The sequence below is a fragment of the Mixophyes fleayi genome, chromosome 2 (assembly GCF_038048845.1).
Source record: "Mixophyes fleayi isolate aMixFle1 chromosome 2, aMixFle1.hap1, whole genome shotgun sequence".
NCBI lineage: Eukaryota > Metazoa > Chordata > Amphibia > Anura > Limnodynastidae > Mixophyes > Mixophyes fleayi.
Window position 1 is genome coordinate 199,026,045 of NC_134403.1, and position 23,843 is coordinate 199,049,887.

Sequence of the window (23,843 nt, forward strand, 5' to 3'; positions counted from 1 at the left end):
ATGATTTAACTTGGCCCACATCGTTCCCCCCCTAAATGAAGGACCAGAATATCAGGAATGCCATGTTTGTTAATTTCACTGGAAAGGAGTAGAATAAATTCAGCCCACTTCATGCCCCTCTTTCCTATCCATCTGACTTTGGCGTGGGCAGGCAACCAAGGGCAGTTCTGAGTCGTAATGTTGTTACTCGCCCAGTAAACATAAGAATGCCCCAAAAGCCAAATAAACATCTTCTTGTTGTCCACACCTACGACAAAAGGTACGAAACATCAGATCATTATGATTCCTAAACCGGAGTGCAAAAATTATAATCCCATAGCCTTATTGAATTCCGACTTGAAGATTTTTGCTAAACTCCTTGATACTCTATTAAATCCTCTCCTTCCTCACCTTATCCATCTGGACCAGGTAGGCTTTTTTCTCGTCCGTCAGGCATCTGACAGTACCAGACGTATTTTGAATGTGCTGGACTCTATATAGTCTACCCCAGACAGATTGGTTCTGCTGTCCTTGGAGGTGGGGAAAAGCTTTTGATAAACTTCATTGGCTTTATTTGTGGGAGGTTTTAGTTAAATTTGGTCTCCAAGGTAATATTCAATATTTGCATTATATCAAGATCCAACTGCTAGGATTTTTAGCAATGGTTTCCTATCCCCCCTCTTTTCCATTTCTAATGAAACTAGACAGGGGTGCCCTCTGTCCCCTCTTATGTTCGCTCTTGCCATTGAGCCTATGGCCCAAACAATCCCTTCTGCCCCGGACTTTCCAGTGATCACGCTTCACTCTACCTTCCATAAATTATGTTTGTTTGCAGACGATGTATTTCTTTTTGTTTCCAGCCCGGAGACCTCGTTAGTGCTATTGCAACGTATCTTAGATCAATATAGTGCTGCTTCTTTTTATAAATTGAATGTCACTAAATCAGAAGCATTGCCTGTTAACAGCCCCCCCCTCTCGCTTGCATCATTGCAGCAAAGGTTTCCTTTTGTGTGGTTCCAGAAATCATTGCCATTTTTGGCTATTCAGGTAACCTCTAATATCGCTGACATCTTTGAAGCTAATTATGCTCCATTAATCCAACATCTGTTGTTACTAACCAAGAATTGCATAAATTACGAGGTCTCCTTGCTGGGTCGTATTGCCTCTTAAAATGATGTTGCTTCCAAAATTAATTAGAGATGGTCACTGACCCTCGTGAAATGGTTTTGGTTTTGGATCTGGATTAGTTTCGTGTTTTGGTTTTGGCAAAACCACCCTCGTGTGTTTTCGTTTTGGTTTTGGATCTGTATTTTTTAGAAAAAATGCTAAAATATGATAAAATCACATAATTTTGCTTCTTTTTTTGATCCTACATTATTATTAACCTCAATAACACTAATTTAAAGTCATTTGCAGTCAATTTTGACCATCTCACAGGTCACAATATTATTTGCATACACTTTCGGACAAATACTACAGCGACCTGACTTGATGCTAAGCGACAGAGCAATGACTCAGACACACGGCAGTTCCTAGCACATCTAGGACACCTTGGCACACAGCAGTGGCAGAAAAGAATAGTTGTGCAGGATGGAATTGTCCTTGTGCCCTCCCACCCACCTTTATGTTGGATCTTAAAAAGAACATGCACACTTTAACAAACCAAGCACTTCAGACACAAAAGTGCCACTCCTTATGGCTGAAGTGCTTGGTTTATTTGGGCCTCTACAAAACAAGGTAACAATGGCCTTAAGCCACCTGAGGTAACAGTGCTGTTAATGAACTCTACTGTGGCAAGATGTTGTTGTCATCATCGTCAGCCTCACCCTCACCCTCATCAGTGCGTATATCATCCTCACACAATATTAATTCATCACCGCTGGAATCCCCAGTTACAGAAGTCTCAGTATCTTGACGTAATTGGCGGGAAAGGCCTTCCTCGTGGAACTTGACGTTAATTTTTATGAATATCATCTTTTCCATATTTTGAGGAAGTAGCCTCCTACGCCGATCGCTGACCAGGTTCCCGACTGTGCTGAAAACTCTTTCCGAGTACACAGTGGAGGGTGGGCAGCTTAGGCAGTGCAAAGCCAGTTGGTACATGGGTCTCCAAATTCCCTTTTTTTCCTCCCAGTATGTAAAGGGACTGTCTGATGTGTCTTTCTATGCTGTCGTGAAAATAATCCTCCACCATCCTTTGGATGCTGATAGTAGGATCAGGTGGAGTCACAGCAGAGGTGTCATGTTTTTTTGATCAATTCTTTTAGACCAGACCAGATGTCAAATTTGGTGCAGAGTCATCTGCATCATCCCTGGGTGTCTTGGGAAAGCAATGTTTTTTCCTAGCAGCAGTTGAGTGAAAAACTGAAGGAGGAGACGCTGTCCTGTCACGTAACACTTGAGCTGTCATCTTGCTCACCAGGAGCTCCTTGCATCTCTTCAGATCTGGGTCAGTTGGAAACAAAGAGAAGATATAGCTCTTAAACCTAGGACTAAGCACATTTGCCAGAATGTAGTGATCCGATTTCAAGATTTTGATAACTCTTGGATCCTGGCAAAGCGAATAAAGTACTTTATCTACAAGTCTGACATACTTAACGTAATTAATTTGTTTTATCTCTTACTTCAGTTTCTCAAGCTGCTTTTCCAAAAGTCTAATTAAGGGAATCACTTGACTCAAGCTAGCAGTGTCTGCACTCACTTCATAGGTGACTACTTCGAATAGTTTCAGCACCTTGAACAACACAGAAAGTATTATCCAATGCGCTTGACTAAAATACATCCCCCTCCTTTCCCAATGTCATGGCTTGTGGAGTAAGCGTGTATGGCTTTTCACTGTTTCTCCATCTTCAGAAGCATATACAGGGTGGAATTCCACCTTGTCACCACCTCTTGCTTCAGTTGGTGGCAGGGCAAATTAAATTGCTCTTTCAGCTGCTGTAATCTCCTACACGCTATTGCCAAATGCCAGAAATGTCCAGATATTTTACGGGCCACAGACAGCATCTCCTGCACATCCTTGTCATTTTTTAAAAAGCTCTGCACCACCAAGTTTATTGTGTGAGCAAAACAGGGAATGTGAGGGAATTCACCCAGCTGTAATGCTCTCACAATATTGGTGGCTTTATCAGAAATAACGTATCCTGAGGATAGTCCAAGCAGGATAAGCCATGTTGCAATGACATCCCTTTTTGTAACAGATTGTCAGCTGTATGCCTCTTAGTGAAGCCGGTGATACACAGAGTAACCTGCCTCTGACAAATATGATGTACTTGGGTGCATGCTGCTGCTGTTCCTGCTGGTGAAGGTGAATCACCAACCCAGTGGGCTGTCACAGTCATATAATCTTTAGTTTCCCCAGTTCCGCTTGTCCACATATCTGTGGTTAAGCGTACAGTGGGTTGAATGACATTTTGCAGCCCAATAATAACATTTTTACGAACCTTCTGGTAGAGGTGAGGAATAGCTTTTCTACTGAAATGGTGTCGTGATGGAATTTGCTAACGGGAACACAAGACCTGAAGTGACTGTCTAAAACCAGCTGCATTAATAGTGGATATTGGATGCAGATCTAATACTAGCATAGTCACCATGGCGTCTGTGATCCACTTTGCGACTGGGTGACAGCTTTCATACTTGCTTCTTCTTGCAAAGGATTGTTTAACAGTCAATTTTTGTAAAATACTAGTAGTCTTCTTCTTGGTCTTCTTCTGGGATGAAGATTCACCAGCAGCAGCAGGAGTGGGACTAACGCTCAAGAATTCTTCTGAGGAATCTAGGATAGTGGAGGAGTCACTTAGCCTTAGCATCTTGATACAGGACTAACTCTGATCGCTACTGAGGATATTAACGAGGACGCTGTTATGGGTGTAGATTGCATTAGCAGTATAGTATTAGACGTCGGGATGTAGGTGAGAGAAGGGTTCTAACTGATGATGGACTGCTTGTTGTTATTTTTTTACCATAACTTTCTGATTTTCCCAACACCTTGCCATGAACTCGCGTCAAATGGCATAACATGGATGAGGTTCCTAGATGGTTAAGGTCCCTCCCTCGACTGACTGTGGCTTTACATACACTACAAATGGCTAGACAACTGTTGTCAGGATTTGGGTAACAATAATTCCACACATAAGGGGCCTGATTCATTAAGGATCTTAACTAGAGAAACTTCTTATTTCAGTCTCCTGGACAAAACCATGTTACAATGCAAGGGGTGCAAATTAGTATTTTGTTTTGCACATAAGTTAAATACTGACTGTTTTTTTTCATGTAGCACACAAATACTTGATAGCTTATTTGTACACTGAAATTTAAAGTTGATATTTGTGTGCTACATGAAAAAACAGTCAGTATTTAACTTATGTGCAAAACAAGTCTGCTTTGATCTCGTCGTTTAATGTAATTATGGAATGATGTTAGCCGTTGCTAGCTGAAGCTTTCTACAAATAATTTTGCCCTTGGGAATCTCCCTGCATGCTTGTGCCTGCCGTAGTGTGTGAGAGGCCAGAGGACTGAAATCAAACTCTCCAATTTCGAAATCTTATCCGCTGGCAATCGACGATAGCCTGCTACTGTATCTATTTCTATCCCTAGAAAGGGTAAGCATGTAGAAGGGCCCTCCGTCTTGTCCTGAGCTATAGGTACCCCCATAACAGAGAAGAGTGCTTGCGCTGAGTACAGTATATCCAAGCATAACGTGGAATTGGCATGACCCACAAATAAAAAATCGTAGAGATAGTGCGCTGTTCCCTGATCACCTGTTCCTGCCTGAATTATTATTATTATTAATATTTATTTATAAGGCGCCACAAGGCATCCGCAGCGCCGTACAGAGACAAACAAAATCACAATACAATGGGAGACAGCACAGTACAGTAAACACAGCAACTCAGTACGCTCAATGCATAGCTAGAGAGGGCGGGGAAGGGGGAGGGAGGATCCGCAAACGACGGGGCCCAAGAAGGAGGGCGCGGAAGACAGGGAGACCCCCAGGGGGGAGGAGGGAGTGAGAGTGGACGTGGGGTGGAGGACCCTCGAGGAGGAGGGCTAAGTAGCTGGAGAGCAGAGTTAGAAGTGGTGGAAACAGGAGGAGAGATGGCCCTGCTCAGAGGAGCGTACAATCTCAGGGGAGGGGTGGACAGACAGAGAGACGCAAGGGAGAGAGGGAGAGTAGGGGGACAGAGGCAGAAGATAAGGTAGGAAGTTAAGTGGGAGACAGAAAGGCTTTAAGAAAAAGGTGGGTTTTTAGGGCCCGTTTGAAGCTGGACAGATTAGGGGAAGTTCTGATGGAGGGAGGGAGCTTGTTCCAGTGGAGGGGGGCAGCGCGGGCGAAGTTTTGGATACGCGCATGGGAGGAGGTTATAAGGGGGGAAGAGAGGCGACGGTCAGAGGCAGAACGGAGAGGGCGGGATGGAGCATGAATAGAGAGGAGGGTGGAGATGTAGGGCGCAGTGGAGTTGGCGAGGGCCTTGTAGGTGAGTGTGAGGAGCTTAAAGAGGATTCTGAAGGGGAATGGGAGCCAGTGAAGGGCTAGGTAGAGGGGGGAGACAAAAGAGGAGCGGCGAGAGAGGAAAATAAGCCTAGCTGCAGCGTTAAGGACGGATCGAAGGGGATCGAGATGAGAGTGGGGGAGGCCAGTGAGGAGGAGGTTGCAGTAGTCCAGGCGGGAGATGATCAGAGAGTGGATAAGGCATTTGGTGGCATCTTGGGAGAGGAAGGGCCGGATGCGAGCGATGTTGCGCAGCTGGAAGCGGCAGGATTTAGCAAGAGAGAGGATGTGGGGGCCAAAGGAGAGAGAGGAGTCGAGGATGACACCAAGGCAGCGAAGTTGGGGGACAGGGGAGATAGAGGTATTGTCGACAGTGATGGAGAGGTCAGAAGGGGATGGGGTATGAGAGGGAGGAAAAACTATGAGCTCAGTTTTGGCAAGGTTAAGTTTGAGGAATCGAGAGGACATCCAGGAGGAGATGGCAGAGAGGCAGGCGGACACCCTAGAGAGGAGGGAGGGAGAGAGATCAGGAGAGGAGAGGTATAGTTGAGTGTCGTCAGCGTAAAGGTGGTAGCTGAAGCCGAAGGAGCTGATGAGTTCACCCAGGGAGGAGGTGTATAGAGAGAAGAGTAAGGGTCCCAGAACAGAGCCCTGAGGGACCCCGACTGGAAGGGTGGATGGGGGGGAGAGAGACCCAGAGGTGACGACAGAGAAGGAACGGTGAGTAAGGTAAGAGGTGAACCAGGACAGGACTGGGCCGGAGAGGCCGAAAGACTGGAGGGTGTGAAGGAGGAGGGGGTGGTCAACGGTGTCAAAGGCTGCAGAGAGGTCATGGAGGATGAGAAGGGAGAAGTGGCCCCTGGCTTTTGCAGAGAGGAGGTCATTGGTGACTTTAGCCAGGGCAGTTTCAGTGGAGTGGAGGGGGCGGAAACCAGACTGGAGAGGATCAAGGAGGGAGTATTCAGAAAGGTAGGAGGTGAGACGGCTGCAGACGAGCCTCTCGAGAATTTTGGAGGCAAAAGGGAGAAGAGATATGGGGCGATAGTTCGAGAGAGAAGTGGGGTCGAGATTAGGTTTCTTAAGAATGGGGGATACGAGAGCATGTTTGAAGGAGGAGGGGAAGATGCCAGTGGAGAGGGAGAGATTAAAGAGGTGAGCGAGGTGGGAGCAGGTGGTGGGGGAAAGGGAGCGAAGAAGGTGGGAGGGGATGGGATCCAGGGGGCAGGTAGTGGGGGGGGAGGATAAAATGAGAGAGTGGACTTCCTTGCCGGTGGTGGGACGGAAGGAGTGGAGGGGAAGGTGGTTGGGGGGGGAGGACAGAAGAGTGGGAGGGGTGGAAGAGAGAGTGGAGGAGATTTCAAGTCGGATGGCCTCGATTTTAGAGGAGAAGAAGGAGGCGAAATCAGAGGCAGTCAGGGAGGAGGGGGTGAGGGGAGGGGAGGGGGCCAAGAGATTGCTGAAGGTGGCAAAGAGGCGGCGGGGGTTAGAGGACTGGGAAGAGATGAGGGATTTAAAGAAAGATTGTTTAGCGAGTGAGAGGGCAGAGCTGTAGGATGAAAGGATGAATTTAAAGTGGAGGAAGTCAGCCAGGGAGCGGGATTTTCTCCAGTGACGTTCGGCGGAACGGGAGCATTTTTGGAGTAAGCGGGTAAATTTGGAGTGCCAGGGTTGGGGTTTGGAGCAGCGGGGATGGACGGAGTGGGCAGGGGCGACCGCGTCCAGAGCGGAGGTGAGGGTGTGATTGTAGAGGGAGACCGCCTGGTTGGGGCAGGCCTGGAAGGAAAGGGGAGAAAGGAGGGTATCGAGAGAGGAGGATAGAGAGGCAGGGTCAAGAGCATCGAGGTTGCGTATGGACAGAGTAGGTTTGGGCAGGGGGAGGGGAGCAGGAGAAGAGGAGAGAGAGAAGGAGAGAAGATGGTGGTCGGATAGAGGAAAGGGAGAGATGGAGAAGTCGGAGAGATTACATAGGTAGGAGAAGACAAGATCAAGGGAGTGACCAAGGCAGTGGGTAGAGGAGGAGGTCTATTGGGTGAGACCAAGGGAGGAAGAGAGGGTGAGCAGTTTGCTGGAAGCAGGGTAGGTGGGGTTGTCGATGGGGATATTAAAGTCACCGAGAATGATCGAGGGGAGATCGGAGGAGAGGTAGTGAGGAAGCCAGCTAGCAAAGTTGTCAAGGAAGAGGGAGGTGGGGCCAGGGGGGCGGTAGATGACAGTGACGCGGAGATGGATGGGGTAGAAGAGGCGGACGGAGTGAGCTTCAAAAGAGGAGAAGGAGAGGGAGGGTTCAGGGGGAATGACACGAAAAGTACAGGTGGAGGAGAGGAGGAGGCCAACTCCACCGCCAGGGCGGGCACCAGGCCTGGCGGAGTGGGTGAAGGAGAGGCCACCATAGGAGAGGGCAGCGGGGGAAGTAGTATCAGAATCGGAGAGCCAGGTTTCAGTAACGGCAAGAAGGTTAAATGGGTTGGATAGAAAGAGGTCGTGGATAGCAGTCAGCTTGTTGCGGATGGATCTGGCATTCCAGAGGGCACAGAAGAAAGGGGGAGAGGAGAGGGGGGAAATGGGGATGAGGTTAGCAAGATGAGCAGCGCGCGGGGGATGGCGGGGAGGAACGGGAGAGGTAGGGCGGGGGGAGAGTATGGGTATGGAGTGAGAGCGGGGAGGCATAGTAGGGAGAGAGAGTAACAGAACAGTGAGATAGTGGGGACAGTGAAAAACAGGTAAGAACAAAGGCAGGAAGACAATGAAAAGGTGGAAGATAATAACGAATTAGGGCGTGGAGGGCATGGAACAACAGTACAGTGAGATAATAAGGACAATGAAGACAGGTAAGAATGATAGCAGAACAGTAAGATAGTAAGGACAGCGGATAACAGGTAAGAATAAGCAGGGAGACAATAGCAAGATGGAGGACAATAACCAATTAGGGCATGGAAGGCAAAGAATAATAGAAGGAGAGGTAATAAGGACAATGGAAATAGGCAAGAATAATAACAGGTAAAACTAGTTGCTGGTAAATATAAAATCAGGAAAAACAAGATAAAGGCATATAAATAGTAGAATAATAACAGGTAAAAAGTAGAAACTTGTAAATGTACAATAAGGAAAAACAAAATAATGGCATATAAAATAATGTTTTATATGCAGTTGATGCAGTTAAGCCAGGGATTCAGCAGGAGAAGGGTTAACTGACAAGTCGGGTCGATACACAGTAGAACAGTTGATGCAGGTAAGCCAGGGATTCAGCAGGAGAAGGGTTAATTGACAAGCCGGGTCGGTACACAGTAGATCAGTTGGTGCAGATAAGCCAGGGATTCAGCAGGAGAAGGGTTAATTGACAAGCCGGGTCGGTACACAGTAGATCAGTTGGTGCAGATAAGCCAGGGATTCAGCAGGAGAAGGGTTAACTGACAAGCCGGGTCGGTATACAGTAGATCAGTTGGTGCAGATAAGCCAGGGATTCAGCAGGAGAAGGGTTAATTGACAAGCCGGGTCGGTACGCAGTAGATCAGTTAATACAGATAAGCCAGGGACTCAGCAGGAGAAGGGTTAATTGACAAGCCGGGTCGGTACACAGTAGATCAGTTGATACAGATAAGCCAGGGATTCAGCAGGAGAAGGGCCAACTGACAAACCGGGGTTCGGTACACAGTAGGTCAGTTGATGCAGATAAGCCAGGGATAGATGGAATGGCCTTGTCTTTGGAGTGATGATGACACTCCTTTGTACCCCCACAATAATTTCCCACTGTCTTCACAAGTTTTTAGATGTTTTATAATTGTGGACAGATAATTGTGTGGGAGGAAAGACACAGAGCTGATCTAACGTGCACCCTTCTCCAACTGCCGCCCGCATGCATGAATAGCTCAATGTAGAAAAGAGCTGATTCAAAAAAGCACAAGAGAGCACCCCATGTGAAGGCATCTATCAATGTAATATTTGCCCTTAATCTTAAAGCTCATGAACCTAAATGAGTCAGGGTGAAGGGGAAGTAACTGGAGTGCTGACTCAATATCCAATTTGGCCATAAGAGCCCGTAAACCAAAGTGCCTAATAAGTGTCAGGGCCTCTTCAAATGATTGATACACTACTGAACTGAAAACATAAGCTGACTTAAGGTACTTAGAGGCCCTGGCGGATACTGCAGAGCTAATGGGAAGCCGAAAACCCTGGTGAAAACCTTCGCGGAGAAAGGAGGCCTGTTCCGCCTGTGGATAAAGGCTGAGCCATCTTTCAAGCACCTCGATGCATATGGACGAATGGGCCTTAAGCATTACTGCTGTTGTTGCTGCGGCCTCTGCCGAGACTGGGGGCACTTCTCGGACACTCTTTGGCCAAATGCGGTCCGCGGCAAACGGAGCATATGTGCCTGTACTGACAGTATTCACCCCTTCCACACAATGCATTGTTCTACGCAAAACATCTATTTTTTGGGAATAGGGGAGAACCTAGTCTCCCTGCTTGCTGAAACCGATGCACTATGCCCCCTTGACCTAAAGTGAGGTTAGCCCGGTTGAGCTTCATCCATATCTCTACGTCTCTATAACCTAAAGGCATTTCTACTTGGCCGCTTAATTTTTCGCGGCACCGCTCATCGTATTTGCGCCAAATGCCTTGGCGGTCGCCCACATACATCTCCATTATGAGTTGCAAATATTTCCAAACTATCTCATTTGCTTCCGGCCTAGGTTCTATATAAGATGCTGCGAATGTGCAATGACCTGCTATCAAATTGGGGAAAGTTTTATAGGCTTCCTCCCTCATGCATAACTTTGTCTGCCAAAGACAGGTTTACAGTTTCGAGGACTCACTTTCCCATAATATGGAATACATAGTGTGGACAACTGTTAGCAATTTAATACAGTGTAACCTTTAAGTATAACCATAATCAATTGATTGATTTTTTTCATTTTTGAATCGATGTAAGTCAATCTTCAGTAAATAGCAATAAACTAACTTTTGTTCTCCGTATGTTCTTTGCTAGTGCGTTAAAAAAAAAAAAAGTTAATTGTTAATCAAGTAATCAAACCAACTAAGAAATTCTAAATATAATGTCCCTCTTGAAATGACCCCTCAAATTCTTCCAAAGGATCTTAGCAATGTGCTCTATAAAATAATATATTATACTATTTATATATTATAGAATACTGCATTTAACAGAAAAAAAAGAAAATATAACACCGCATTTGACAATTTAACATTTTTGGAATATTAGTAAATAATCATTCTACTAAAGCAAATGTTATATTTTTGTGGGAAAAAAAAATTTTTGTGTTAACATACTAAAATATTATATTTTTATTTGACATAAGTTATTTAGGGCAAGCTATACAAAATCTTAAAAAACTTTACCAACAATTTTTGCCATCCTTACCTTTATATTATGTGAGCCATCCTTGAAATTTACCATTATAATGTATTTGTCTAGGTCTCTCTAGGCTATGGATACTTAAACATGTCCAGCTGAAGGAAGCCAATCTGATCGTCATTAAATCAATCGGATCTTTGTATTATTGTATTATGTATTTGTATTATTGTACATGCAGGGGGTAAATACATGTTACTAAATTAAAGGCACCTGAAGGTGCACAGCCATTTGTTACAGTGGTTTTATGCAAGTATAGTTAAGGATTTATTTTTGTTTTATTTATTTTTTTTACAAAAAACTTGGCTACAATTACCACTCTGTTTACATTATGCTATTTGAAAAAAATACTTTAATGCAGTTTTCCACAACTGAAGCCACAGCGCTGTAAGACTGAATCCATCCATGTGTCTTCTATATTGCACTAGAGAGGGGCAGGTCATATGAAGGAGTTGTTTTCCAAAAGTAGCAAACCTCTTTTAAATGACCGGATCAGTCATGTAAATCCAGACACATGACTACAGTAGCAATTAGTTGACATGTGTGCATTTAATGTAATTACAGAGCAGCCAGACAACATATGCATTCTATACATGTTTGGCTTTGTATAACTGTCACTGCATAGGTGCCAACCACCCCTAATTTTCAGGGACAGTCCAGTTTTTAAAAAATTGTCTTTGAGAATGTCCCTATTTTTAAATATTGACCAACTGCAAAATACAATATGTCATTTATATTCACATTCACAACATCGGATATGATAAGCTCTATTTTTAGGAGTTTTTTTCACTCTAGTTTTATTGAGTCACTATTATCGGTAGTTAAAGGACCGTCTTAGTATTTAGTAGTTTTATTCACAAGGTTATTCTATAAAATTTGACATGTTATTAAGTTAGTTAGCGATATATTGGCAAGCTAATTTCCAAATCACCTAGTGTAGTAGTGGTAAAGAATTTATACCACATTCACATATTACCTATTATATGTACAGTAATCTATGGTATTCACTTTTCTTTTTACACATAGGATGCATTTCCCAGTTAAGGGAGTTGATGGTAGCGGCATTTCGCTTTTTCCCAATTACAGTTAGGAGATTTTAATCTCAATTTGCACCTGCCCACCATCATTGGTATAGATTTTATGTAATTATATACACTTACCGTAATCAATTTCTATCTGCTGAATAACATGTGTGGTTGTATTAGCCCTAAGTCTCTATATGTTTTAAACTAAGAAGGTACCATTTAAATCCACCGAAAAGGAAGTTCTGGTTACTTCCCAATGTGTGTCACAATAAATTCTAAATAAGAAATGGAAACGATGACGCTAAGGATGTGTATGTCATTTCCGGTTAATTAGAGGCGTCATATCCATGTAAGCTTGTTGCTACTACGTTACTAATTTAAACGTCACAGAAAGGGAGGGCTCTCCCTCTTTAAAAACCCATTCAGCCTTACACTCGGCTTGCCTAAGTTAAAGCTAATAGTGAAACGCGCGTCGGCGGACGCCGCGCTCGCTGCTCTGTTCTTACCCATCCCAGTTAATAAGCTCCACAAAGTTTTATATTACAGGAGCATAAAGAGTTGTGCCTACCTTGCCAGAAATAGTTAGAGGAGACAAGCGCTGATAAGGATAGCGAGAAATAGGAGTTTAGCAAATTAGATCTCAATTAGCTTTCCTAGCGGGAGGGTCCTGCAGACAGAGATCATAAATCTCATATTATTAATAGGAAAGAATATTGGTGGTATAACTCTCTATGCTATCATAAAGGGTCAATCTTTACATATGGGACCTATGCCTTGGAAAGCATGAGATATACATAGTGGACACAATAGGAATGATAGAAGTCCTGTGAGTGGTGTGTGCATATACCCATATACTATTAAAGCGCTTATCCATCTATTTGACCCAATCATTTTTCCTCTAATAATGAGATTTATTAGGAAGGTGGCAAGCTAAGATATGATAGCTCTCTAGAGGGATGTGGTATAGACAAGATATCCACTATTATATATAAAATGTCATGTGACAGGATACATTGAGTTTGCTTATGATAAAAGAGCAGCGTCGCGGCTAGACAAAGAGTATTTGTCTTTTTAACTGTTTACTTTATTCAGTGTGTTAATCAATTACAAGTTTTAATATTTTGCTACTAGACATAAGTTTTTGAAAATTAATAAAGATTTATTCAGGGTAAGTCCTGATTAGATAAAATATGATTTGTATATATATCTTTACATCCATTAAGAATTACACTGTATAGGATTGTCTGCTGCAGATAGAGAGACAAGCAGCATTGAAGGTGATTGACATAGGGCCCATGAAAGGGTGGAGAACTTAAGATAGATGTATTTTTTAAAGTGGAACATCCCATTAAGACTAATGAAGTTCTTTTTACAGAGTGCAGATGAGACACACAAAGACCCAACTGATATCCCTCTGCCTCTTTGTCAATTGAGCTCAAATGGCAGCTATTGCATCTCTTGTACTCTTGTTTGTGCACTGATCTCAACTACGGTATATGCCTCTACATTTTATGCTTTTCTGATGATATTTAACTAAGCCTTAAATATTTTAAATTGTCAGCACATCCCTTTGTTTCATGCACCCATATTATTGTAATTCTAATTTCCTAGTAACTTTAGTTTATTCATTTACAGGTTCTCAAAAGTGTGACAGTTTTATGGAAAAGAGGCCTCTTCTTGGAATGTGCAAAAGCAATGGGTCTTGTGGGTAAGATCTTTTTTTGTTTCATTTATTTTTATTATTATTTTTACTTTTTTATAAGTGGTAAAATGTTTAGGAGTTGTTCTATTTCTTTAGCTTAATTTGTACACATTTACTACATAGATGTGCTCTTTTGCTTTACTGCAACTGTCTCTTAATGCGGCTCCTTTTAGCTGAATGTAATAAATCTTTCACTGCAGGGCACCCTCTTCAACACTATAGAAAAATAGAGCCATTTATAAATTAGCTCAATTTTCACCTCTGCTAATTTAATTAATTGGAGCTTAACCTGTTTTTTATTTTTTTATTTTTAGTTAATTCCTTTAGGTTATTATAAAAGAATAGAAAAAAGAACAAGCTTCAGTAGCAACAGGCCCAAATAGGGAGATGGCCAAGGGAAAATTTACTGGCTATATAGCAGCAACACCTTACATTGTGTCACCTATGTAACTTCTGGATTTGTATTGGATTGTATTGAATAGTTTGACAAATACTATTTTGTATATATTTTTTTTTCTTTTACCTCCTCGTGTGCAGGTGTTCTCAATCTCCTGGGGCATGTGGGAGTTGACCAGCTTCTGTTTTTAATCAGATATTGATGAATGGAGTTTTGTATTTTTGTATACATGTAAGATTACAACTACCTTATGGTAACATCTGTGTTTTGTTAATTTGCAATATTTCAACGCTCTCTATGAGGCACTAATATTGGGTAAAATGTGTGTTGACTGACAAAGATCTGGTTGTTGTTTTTTTATTATCATTTTTTATATATATAGCGCTAACATATAAAACAGCACTGTACATTGAGGGAATCATAATAAAAACAAATGACACGCCATGACATGAAACTGAAGGTAAAGGTAGCCATATCCAAACAGCCTTGTGGTTACTGTTTCCTTCTGTATCAAGTGGGGACTACTTTATACAGAAGGTAATAGCATAGCCATTGTAGCTGTTGGTGGGGATGCATGTTCATGGTTACGGACACAGTGCTACTTCCTGGCTCTGGGCACTTGTTGATTAGATACAGTACTAGTTCCTGGCTCCTGGCAGTTGGTGATTAGTAATCCCCGGATGTTTAGTATCTAAAAAAAAACTAAAATTCGTTTTTCTTCAATCCATGTTTTAGGATTTTATAGGTTTTAAAAATGTAAATTGAAGAATTTATAAGCTGTATGAAAATAAAACAAAACCACGCAACATATCATTATGTCTGAAACACTGTGCCTTTATTATATATGACTTACATATGAAAACTACTCATTTGAAACTCCTAAGTTAGAACATTCCTACTCCTTACATGACATTGAGCAATAAAATACTATTACAGGTTTTCAGGAGTAAAACCTTTTCTGTCTTCCATCAAAATTCGCTTGAATGCACTAAAACTGCGCTCCTTGGCACATGAGGTAAGGGGTGCGAATTTTAAGGCTGCTATTTCTATAGGATTAAAAAGCAGTGTTTCTTGCACTCTCTCTCCACAGAGAACAATACCCATTTTTTCAATCTTCTTGAAATCGGGATGAGTGCCAGCACAGCCTCCAGTGACTCCTGGACCAGTTGGGGCATCCACTGTGGATGCCCCAACTGGTCCAGGAGTCACTTTGTTCCTCACTTCCTGCATGACCAGAAGCCCTGCTGTCATTGGGAGATTTGCTTCTTCTCTCTTCTCGATTGCACATTCTAGGTGGATAATGTTAGCCTTTATGTAGTTAAACTCCTGTACAGCTAGTACTGTGTGTAATGCTCTCTTTGCATCCACAATAGCGATAAATTAACGTTCATCTAGTGTCTCAATGACCTCCATGATGCTCTAGTTTTCTGCATAATACATTGCAGCTGAGAGCCAGTTTTCCCACAGTGTCACTACAGGTTGTGGAGGTATCTATGGAAGCTTCTCGAAGATTATAACTATTCGACTCCGTGCTTTCAGAAAGATCTACTGCACTGAAGAAATGATCTTGTTGACTACAGATTGCTGCTCCCGAATTGTTTCAGCTAACCGGTGGATCCCATGCACATCTACAGGTGACATGGAGCATGTGAGGGTGGACAACGTTCAAACACACACCCGCTATTAGCATGTAAGCTGCAGTATCTATTACAAACAAGCAAACTTATCCTCTTTCTCTGCATCTGGTCACAGTAGCTGTAAGGCATCCCTTACTGCAATGGATGACATCGGGTATAGTCAGTTCCTCACGAGTGAGCATACCCACAAAGACGGCAGCAATGTATCTGCCACAGGCATCCATTGTTTCATCTACAATTACCCAGATGACGTGGCCTGCGATATCTGCCCGTAACTCTTTAATGGCATTGTCATTTAGCTGGGGTAAATTATTTTTTTCTTAAAGTGGACTAATCTGGTACTTTTCTGTTGCAATACTCTTGTAGAAAGGTTTTCAGGACTGGACTGTACCAGCAGGTATATTGATGACAGTGAGAGCTTAACATAGATGCAGGTCAAACATGTCTTTGGGTTTTGCACCCAATTTGGAACCTAAGAACCTCTGCTTCGGTTTAGATACCTTCTTATCAGCATTTGCTAAATGAGTTGCTGACTGCTGATGTTGCAGCATGTGGGAGTGTATTTTTGCAGGCACCTATGAAGAAAAAAAAATCACCACCACAAAATAATATTATATTATTAGGTTTGTCATTCAAGAGTCTGGAGGGCATACTAATACTTTTAAGTTATATGCCGACTGACATTTACAACTAGTTGAGTAAGGAAAAAAATTACGTAATGTACTAGTATATATGCAACAAATGAACCTTACCTGTTCTGTTTCTGACATGATCAGGGGTGTATTGAGAACTTAAAGTGACCCTGGAAAAAATTCTTGAAGTGGCCTCATGTGGGTAGCACCAAGTCAACTGGAGGTGGGGCCAACATAAAAGTATGCAGGATTTAGAACTACTGGAATTTGGTTGTAGTAACATTTTGGAAAACCTGGATGTGACGACTTAAGACACAGTGGGGCATATTCAATTCCTGTCCCGATCCGCGGGATCGCGCCGGAACGGCCGCGTACCTAATCCGCGGTACCGCAATAACGTGGATTTTAGTTCGCAGCCTATAGGGTTGCGTACGAAAATCCGCGTTATTGCGGTACTGTATTACCAGCAGTACTGCCCATTTTCCGCGGTAACGCGCGTTACCGCGGATTGGATCGGAATTGAATATGCCCCAGTGAGTTATTACTAAAGCAATGCAGGGAAAAGCTGCCAGTCCTGTTATAAAAATATATGAATGATTTTGGATGATTTGCGACTGGTTTATACCTCTGTGCTCAAACTTGTTTGGTTGCCTGCTAACACATCCTTCAAAAATTCCCTTCAGAAACATATCTGACTTTGTTTAATAAGTTTAACTATTACGAAGCATGTTGCTACAATTGTATTTGATCAGTCTGCCAGAGAAGCATATGAGCACCTTACCGCACTGTTGTCTCCCTGACGTCCTGAGATGCAAACTACCAGTTAAATCTCTCTATATAATATGTGAATATGTGTACTGTGTGTTTCAAAAAAATGCTTTAAAAATAATCCTTATATTAAATGGCAATATAGGGCGATCACCACAAAGGTAAAATTTTGAAAGCATCTGCAAGAAAACACTTTTGTAACAATTGTGTATGAGCACTAAATGTACCCAGTGTTGGTGGTGGTTTGAATTAATAACAGTGCAGGAAGAATTGGCAGACAATGGCATAAGTGAAGAGGAGAGCTATTCCAAGGGCTTGCTGGTGATATAGTAAGTGTAAAGGAGGAAGGATTAATAATATTGTCAGTGCAATGGGGGCTGGCCATATGTTCTACAAAGTGATAAGTGATCTGAGAAAGAGACCAGTGCAAGGTATAAGGCAGTCAATGGAATGAATGCAAGATCAACTAAAGTATCACCAGAGCTGAAATAATGCTCTGGGGGGCCTGGGGCACTTAAGAGAGGGAAGGTTATCATTTTAGATACATTTTAGACAAATACAAAGGCTAAACTGTATGCACTACTGTTAATTGCACACAGATCTACCTTCACGAGCAATACAGTGTGAAGCGGGACATACCTCCCAACTGTCCTTGTAGTCAGACCAAATCTTCACTAAGCAAGACAGTCACCCAAATTCGGAACTGCCCCTCCACATTCAGGACAGTTGGCAGACTGTCCTGCTCTCTCCTATCTCTTCTTGTCACTTTCACCACCTGTGGCTGCCGGGTTTCTTTAAATCAGTTGCTGCTTGTCTGGATTCTGGAATATTGGAGGCCCTATTTGGAAAAAAAATGGGTAAATGAAATGTAGAAAATTCCAACCAGCCCTGGCATTAAATCAATAGCATCCACATTTATTAATTAGGCCTCCCTCCAATCCCAACATTAAAATAATAGTACTCATATTTGATTAATAGATCTATTTACCTTCAACTAGTCCTGACGTAAAAGTAATAGTATTAACATTTAATAAATAAACTAATTATTTCCCTCCCTCCAAATAGCCACAGCAATAAATTAATAGCATTTACGTTTAATATAACGATTTCCCACAACCAACCCCAGCATTAAATAATTAATATTCACATTTAATAAATAGCCCTCTTCCCCAAACTCAGTCCCACATTCAATTAATAGCCCCAAACCACCCCAGCATTTAATTAAAGGTCCTGTCACCCCATCTTAATTTAATAGGCCCCACCAATAAATGAAATTGCCCCATCGTCACCCCACAAATAAAATAGCACCCATTAAATAATTAGCTCCCACCAAAATTCCACCATTATATTTATAGCCTACCTCTCACAGAAGTGCTATTAAGACAGCCCCATCCCTTCCTTCATATCACACAATATATTAAGACCCCTCCCACTCTCTCACACATTATTGCAAAATACACCACCTCATTCCTCACACATTATAGTAGGCTCCCCTCCCTATAGTTTGGTGTAGGCAGCCCCCCCTCCCTATAGTTTAGTAGAAGCAGCCCTCCCCCTCCCCCTATAGTTTAGTATAGACAGTCCTCTCCCTATAGTGTAGTATAGGCAGGTCCCCCTGCTCACTTACCTTTAGCTGCCCTGACCAGCGTTGATCCTCACATCAGGCATACAGGAAGTAAATTGAGACTTTTGTCTGCCGCACAGCACCGTGGGACCCCATACAGCAACTGGCAGCCTAGCGATCAGCTGTCTGTTGCTGTCCACTGGCCACCTATGTTTTTGTATTGCTTGCCACCAACGCAAGCATATATAGTGCTGGTTCCTGGCTTAGTTGACTTTAAGCTTCCAGTAACAGAAGTAATACTTATGTTTGGTAAGGGTAGGAAAATTATGGCAATTTTCCTTCTTGTATTGTTTGTATATGTAGTGCTTTACAAATTATTCACCTTTTATCAAATAAATCCTTGATTGACATGCAATTGAAAATTTTACATTTTTGAAAAATTTTCTTAATATTTTTACTGCTACCTTTATCTTATCTATAGATTTAAACGCTTGCAAATCTGAAAACAGAAAAAAAAAGTAGAGTATTTTTCTCCCCACTTTAATTGTACACTCAGCAGTTACAGCCTGCTAACTTTTAGTACTAGAATTATGACATACTTCTTTGTGTAAAGATCTGGCATTTCAGTTATTCTGAACTCCATACCAGGGAGGCAGATGCAGTAATTGATCATTCTTAGCTTTGTTATAGTTCAGGTTGTGTTGCATAACATTTTCTTTTTTTACGATAGTGATCTCTTCAAACAAAAGGTATAATTTTAAGATCTATTCGGTTTTATCTAAGGAAAAAACACATTCAACACAGTGAGTTGTTCTAATATATATATATATATATATATATATATATATATATATATATATATATATATATATATATATATATATATATATTATAGTGCACATAGTTTAACATTTGTTTTGCATCACATAGACTTTATTAAATATTGTCATCATTGTTGTGACTTACTGGTTTGCTTATGACATTGTAAATTTTAAAAACTAAGGGTTCTATTTATTAAGACAAAAATCATTGTCTGCACGATTTATCATTAAAATGTCAAAAGGGCAGCGGAGGTGCCAGCAACACTACGACTCTTGTTATCCCTCTCCAGGCCAGTGCTGGATCCCTTTGAGCCGGCATGCCAGCTTGTGATTGTGCACTGGAACTGGGAACCTAGACTTAGACTTCCCTTTCCAGATGTAACAAAAAAAAATTTTTTTTAAATAAACATAGAAAAAAAGTAACCTTATTTAAGGAAAAGAAAAAATTCTATTGCGTATTCTTAATACTCATTGTCTAACTCCATGTTGCATATTAGCACAGGTAAGTACTGCTCAAGTTCGTTAATGCATTTCCTGTTCAAGTGAGAGTGTCATCAAAAATGTGAATGTCTTGATTAGAGCATATGTCTATGATATTGTTTCTCAGCAGTTTCTTTATCTATCCAATGTTTTGTACTGTACTGTCATTGGTCACATGCAGGATTATTACTGTCCAAATTATTTAGTTTGTCATCTGTGGATTATTAAAGGAAAATAATAATTTATATGGAAAAACAGTAATAAAAATGTCATTGTTAATAAAATCACTCATTCCAACCCCTGATGCTCTTCTACACGGATTAAATGGGTCTTCCAACAAGGTGGACCCGGGTCTTCCCCGCTGATGATGACATTTAAATTTCCCATTGTGGTAACTTGATGCTCGGATTTGGCCTGACGCTAAATACTGCATTGGCCAGCTCTGAACATGATGGGCCTGAGTCATTAAGGCGCACATACTGAGTGCATTGTGCGTTTGTTGTAAACTGCTCGGCAATCGGCTCTCCCGTAGTCAACAAGGAAGAGATGTAAAGATTCGTGTGGTGATGACTATGGGTGTAGGTTTCCTTTGCCCTACTAAACCAGACACAGTAATTTATGGTTATACATGGAATTTAATATGTTATATATGTATATATGTATATATATATATATATATATATATATATATATATATATATATATATATATATATACACAAGTTAACCCGTGCAAGATACTCATGCATTCTAGTCAAATCAAGCTACTTAAGGTGTTAAAAAGGTTCTTGTCATGCATTTGGGCCATAGCCCAGGCCTCCTCAGGGGAAGAGCGTTACTTCCCAAAGTAAGCGCCCTTTTTTAACGTGGTTTTGTCCACATGTCACCACCTCATCATTCTTCTCCATCACCTCATCCTTCATTTTCATCGCCACATCTATCCAGGTGTCTATCCAGACACAGGGATCTCTCTCAGCTGTCCTGAGTATCACACTCCCCTCACTCTGTCACCCGCCGGCAACCACCCACCACTCCCAACTGTCACCCCCGGCAACCACCAACCACTCCCAACTGTTACTTCTCCTTCAAAAAATATATATATTTTTTTTTAAATCTTTATTAACACTTTTAACAATTAACAAATTATATTAACAAATTAAAAACATCTTAGTATACCAAATTTCAGCCCTTTATGAATTTTTTTTCCACACACACTAAGAATTTAGTAGGTCAGTGTATAACTCCGCCCAGCAGGTGGCGCTGCAGCTTGGTTTTATTTTTTCCACACACAGACAGACTAACACACGCCACTAAGCATTTATGTTATAGATATATATATATATATATATATATATATATATATATAATATATATTGTGGTAAGAGCCCGCTACTGCAGAAGCACACGCGAACAACTTCTTCCTTTTTATGTAGCTTTATTGTCAGGATGGTAAGTGTTTTGACACCGTATACTTTCACAGCAAATATGGAGACCCTAAATGCTAGCTATACATAGACGAGCTCTCTCTCAGGACCAGCCAGCTACCCCAGCGTGGGTCTCACTTAACAAGTAACACAGTCAAGCTTTTATACATGATACTCCTCCCCCAGCCTAGCTTGATGGGCAGGTCTAAGCTTTATAAGGAAACGCCCATCTCTGCCTCTGTTTGGACTAATCAGACACACCCTGTCTGTTTGCTGAGAGGAAATCATGTAAGTTAGCAAACTTTAAACTACACATACGTTTTTACCTGGTTTAACCTCAACCTAGGTGCATAACTGTGCCAATGTTTTATTCTGTTTGTATACTTTCTCTGCCTCTTGTCAGATAAATGCCTCCCTTTGTTACATATCCCTCCCCCTAGCGTCTCCAAGTAGGGGGACGCGGACTTCGCGAGGAGCGCATATTTTCGTGACAATACATCTGCATTCTTGTGCAGAATCCCAGGTCTATGTTCTACTGAGAACTTGAAAGGTTGCAGTGCCAAGAACCAGCGGGTTACCTTGGCATTTACCTCCCGGTTGTTCTGCATCCATCTCAATGGTGCATGGTCTGTTATTAGGGTGAACTCTCTGCCTAGGAGATAATAGCGCAGAGCTTCTGTAGCCCATTTTATGGCGAGACATTCTTTCTCCACAGTGGCATATTTTTGTTCCCTTGGAAGCAACTAACGACTTAGGTACAGGACAGGGTTTTCTACTCCATTCTTCTCCTGTGACAAGACTGCACCTAAGCCAACACCAGAAGCATCAGTTTGGAGGAAGAACCTCCAGGTAAAATCCGGTGCTTGTAGAACTGGGGAGGAACAAAGAGCTAACCGAAGATCAGACCAGGCGGTTTCTGCAGAGTCAGACCAGGTTAATCTATCTGGACAACTTTTTTTTAACATGTCCGTTAGTGGAGCAGCTCTAGTGGCGAAGTGGCTTACAAACCGCCTGTAGTAACCTACTAAGCCTAAAAAGGTTCTTAACTGCGACTTTTTTTTCTGGTCTTGCCCAATTTTTGACTGCCTCCACTTTATCTAGCTGGGGTTTCACACGCCCTCGACCAACAACGTACCCCAAATATTTGGCTTCTCTCATGGCTATGGCACATTTCTCTGGGTTAGCTGTTAACCCTGCTGACCTTAATGAAGCTAAGACCGCCTCAACTTTGGCTAAATGTGATCCCCAGTCTGGGGTATAAATCACTGTATCGTCCAGGTAAACGACTGCATAAGCTGTGTGAGGTCGTAGCAATTTATTCATGGCCCTTTGGAAGGTGGCAGGTGCCCCATGCAACCCAAAGGGTAAGACTTTATATTGATAGAGGCCATCAAGGGTGGAAAATGCAGTCTTTGGCTTGGCCGTGGAAGTCAGGGGAACTTGCCAATAACCCTTTGTTAGATCAAGGGTTGTCAAATAGTTGCTACCAGCAAGATTTTCCACTAGTTCCTCCACACGGGGCATCTGATAGGCATCAAACTGCGACACACTGTTTAGGCGCCTAAAGTCATTGCACAACCTAATTGTCCCATTGGGTTTTGGGACAAGCGCAATGGGACTATTCCATTCACTAGTGGACTCTTCAATTACATCTAACTGGAGCATCTTCTCGACCTCCTTTCTCACGTCCACCCGTCTGGCTTCTGGAATACGATACGGCTTCTGCTTTACAATGACTCCTGGCGCAGTGACAATGTCGTGTTCGATTAAGGTAGTGCGCCCAGGAATGGAAGAGAAGATATCCCTGTTCCGGGGAATCATTTCTTCAGTCTGTTGTCTCTGCTGAATGGACAAAGCTGGCTCTATGGGCACTTCAGACTTTTCAATGGCAGTACTCACTACCTGAGGAGAGGTTTCCTCATCATGCCAAGGTTTAAGGCGGTTAACATGATATATTTGCTCCTCCCTTCTCCCTAACTGGCGGACTCTGTAATTGACAGGACCGACAGCCTCTAGAACTTCATATGGACCCTGCCAATGGGCGAAAAATTTGCTTTCCTGGGTGGGAACCAGGACTAGGACCTTGTCCCCAGGCTTGAAAGATCGAACAACAGCACTTTTATCATAACTTTTCCTCTGTCGTTCCTGAGCCTCTTTTACATGTTGCTGCACAATTGGCCCTATCTTTCCTAGCCTCTCATACATTTGGGACACAAATTGTACCAGATTTGGCTCTCTGGATCCTTGCTGCTCCCACCCTTCTTTTAACATATCCAGGATACCCCTGGGCTGTCTCCCAAAAAATAACTCAAAGGGACTAAACCCTGTCGAAGCCTGAGGTACCTCACGGATGGCAAACATCAAATAGGGAATAAGAGTGTCCCAATCTTTTTTCTCTTGAGCCACTGCTTTCCTGAGCATGTGCTTTAATGTGCGGTTAAAGCGCTCCACCAAGACATCTGTTTGTGGATGGTATACAGAGGTGTGAAGTGCCGTAACCCCTAGCAACTGGCACATGTCTTTCATCAGTTTAGACATGAATGGAGTACCCTGGTCTGT

The 23,843-nt window shown here is 42.3% G+C and overlaps 1 protein-coding gene across 10 annotated transcripts in view; it reads left to right on the top strand.

The window, feature by feature from the left end:
* Positions 1–23,843, top strand: part of BCAS3 (BCAS3 microtubule associated cell migration factor) — a 1,120,339-nt gene that overhangs the window by 113,678 nt on the left and 982,818 nt on the right. For all 10 annotated transcript variants that reach the window (XR_012688055.1, XM_075195324.1, XM_075195323.1 and 7 more), the window contains one exon: positions 13,496–13,568. Coding sequence is in view for 9 of the 10 variants with exons in the window: in XM_075195324.1 (XP_075051425.1) it covers positions 13,496–13,568 (73 nt within the window). In the remaining variant the exon portion in view is untranslated. The remainder of the gene's footprint in view (positions 1–13,495; positions 13,569–23,843) is intronic.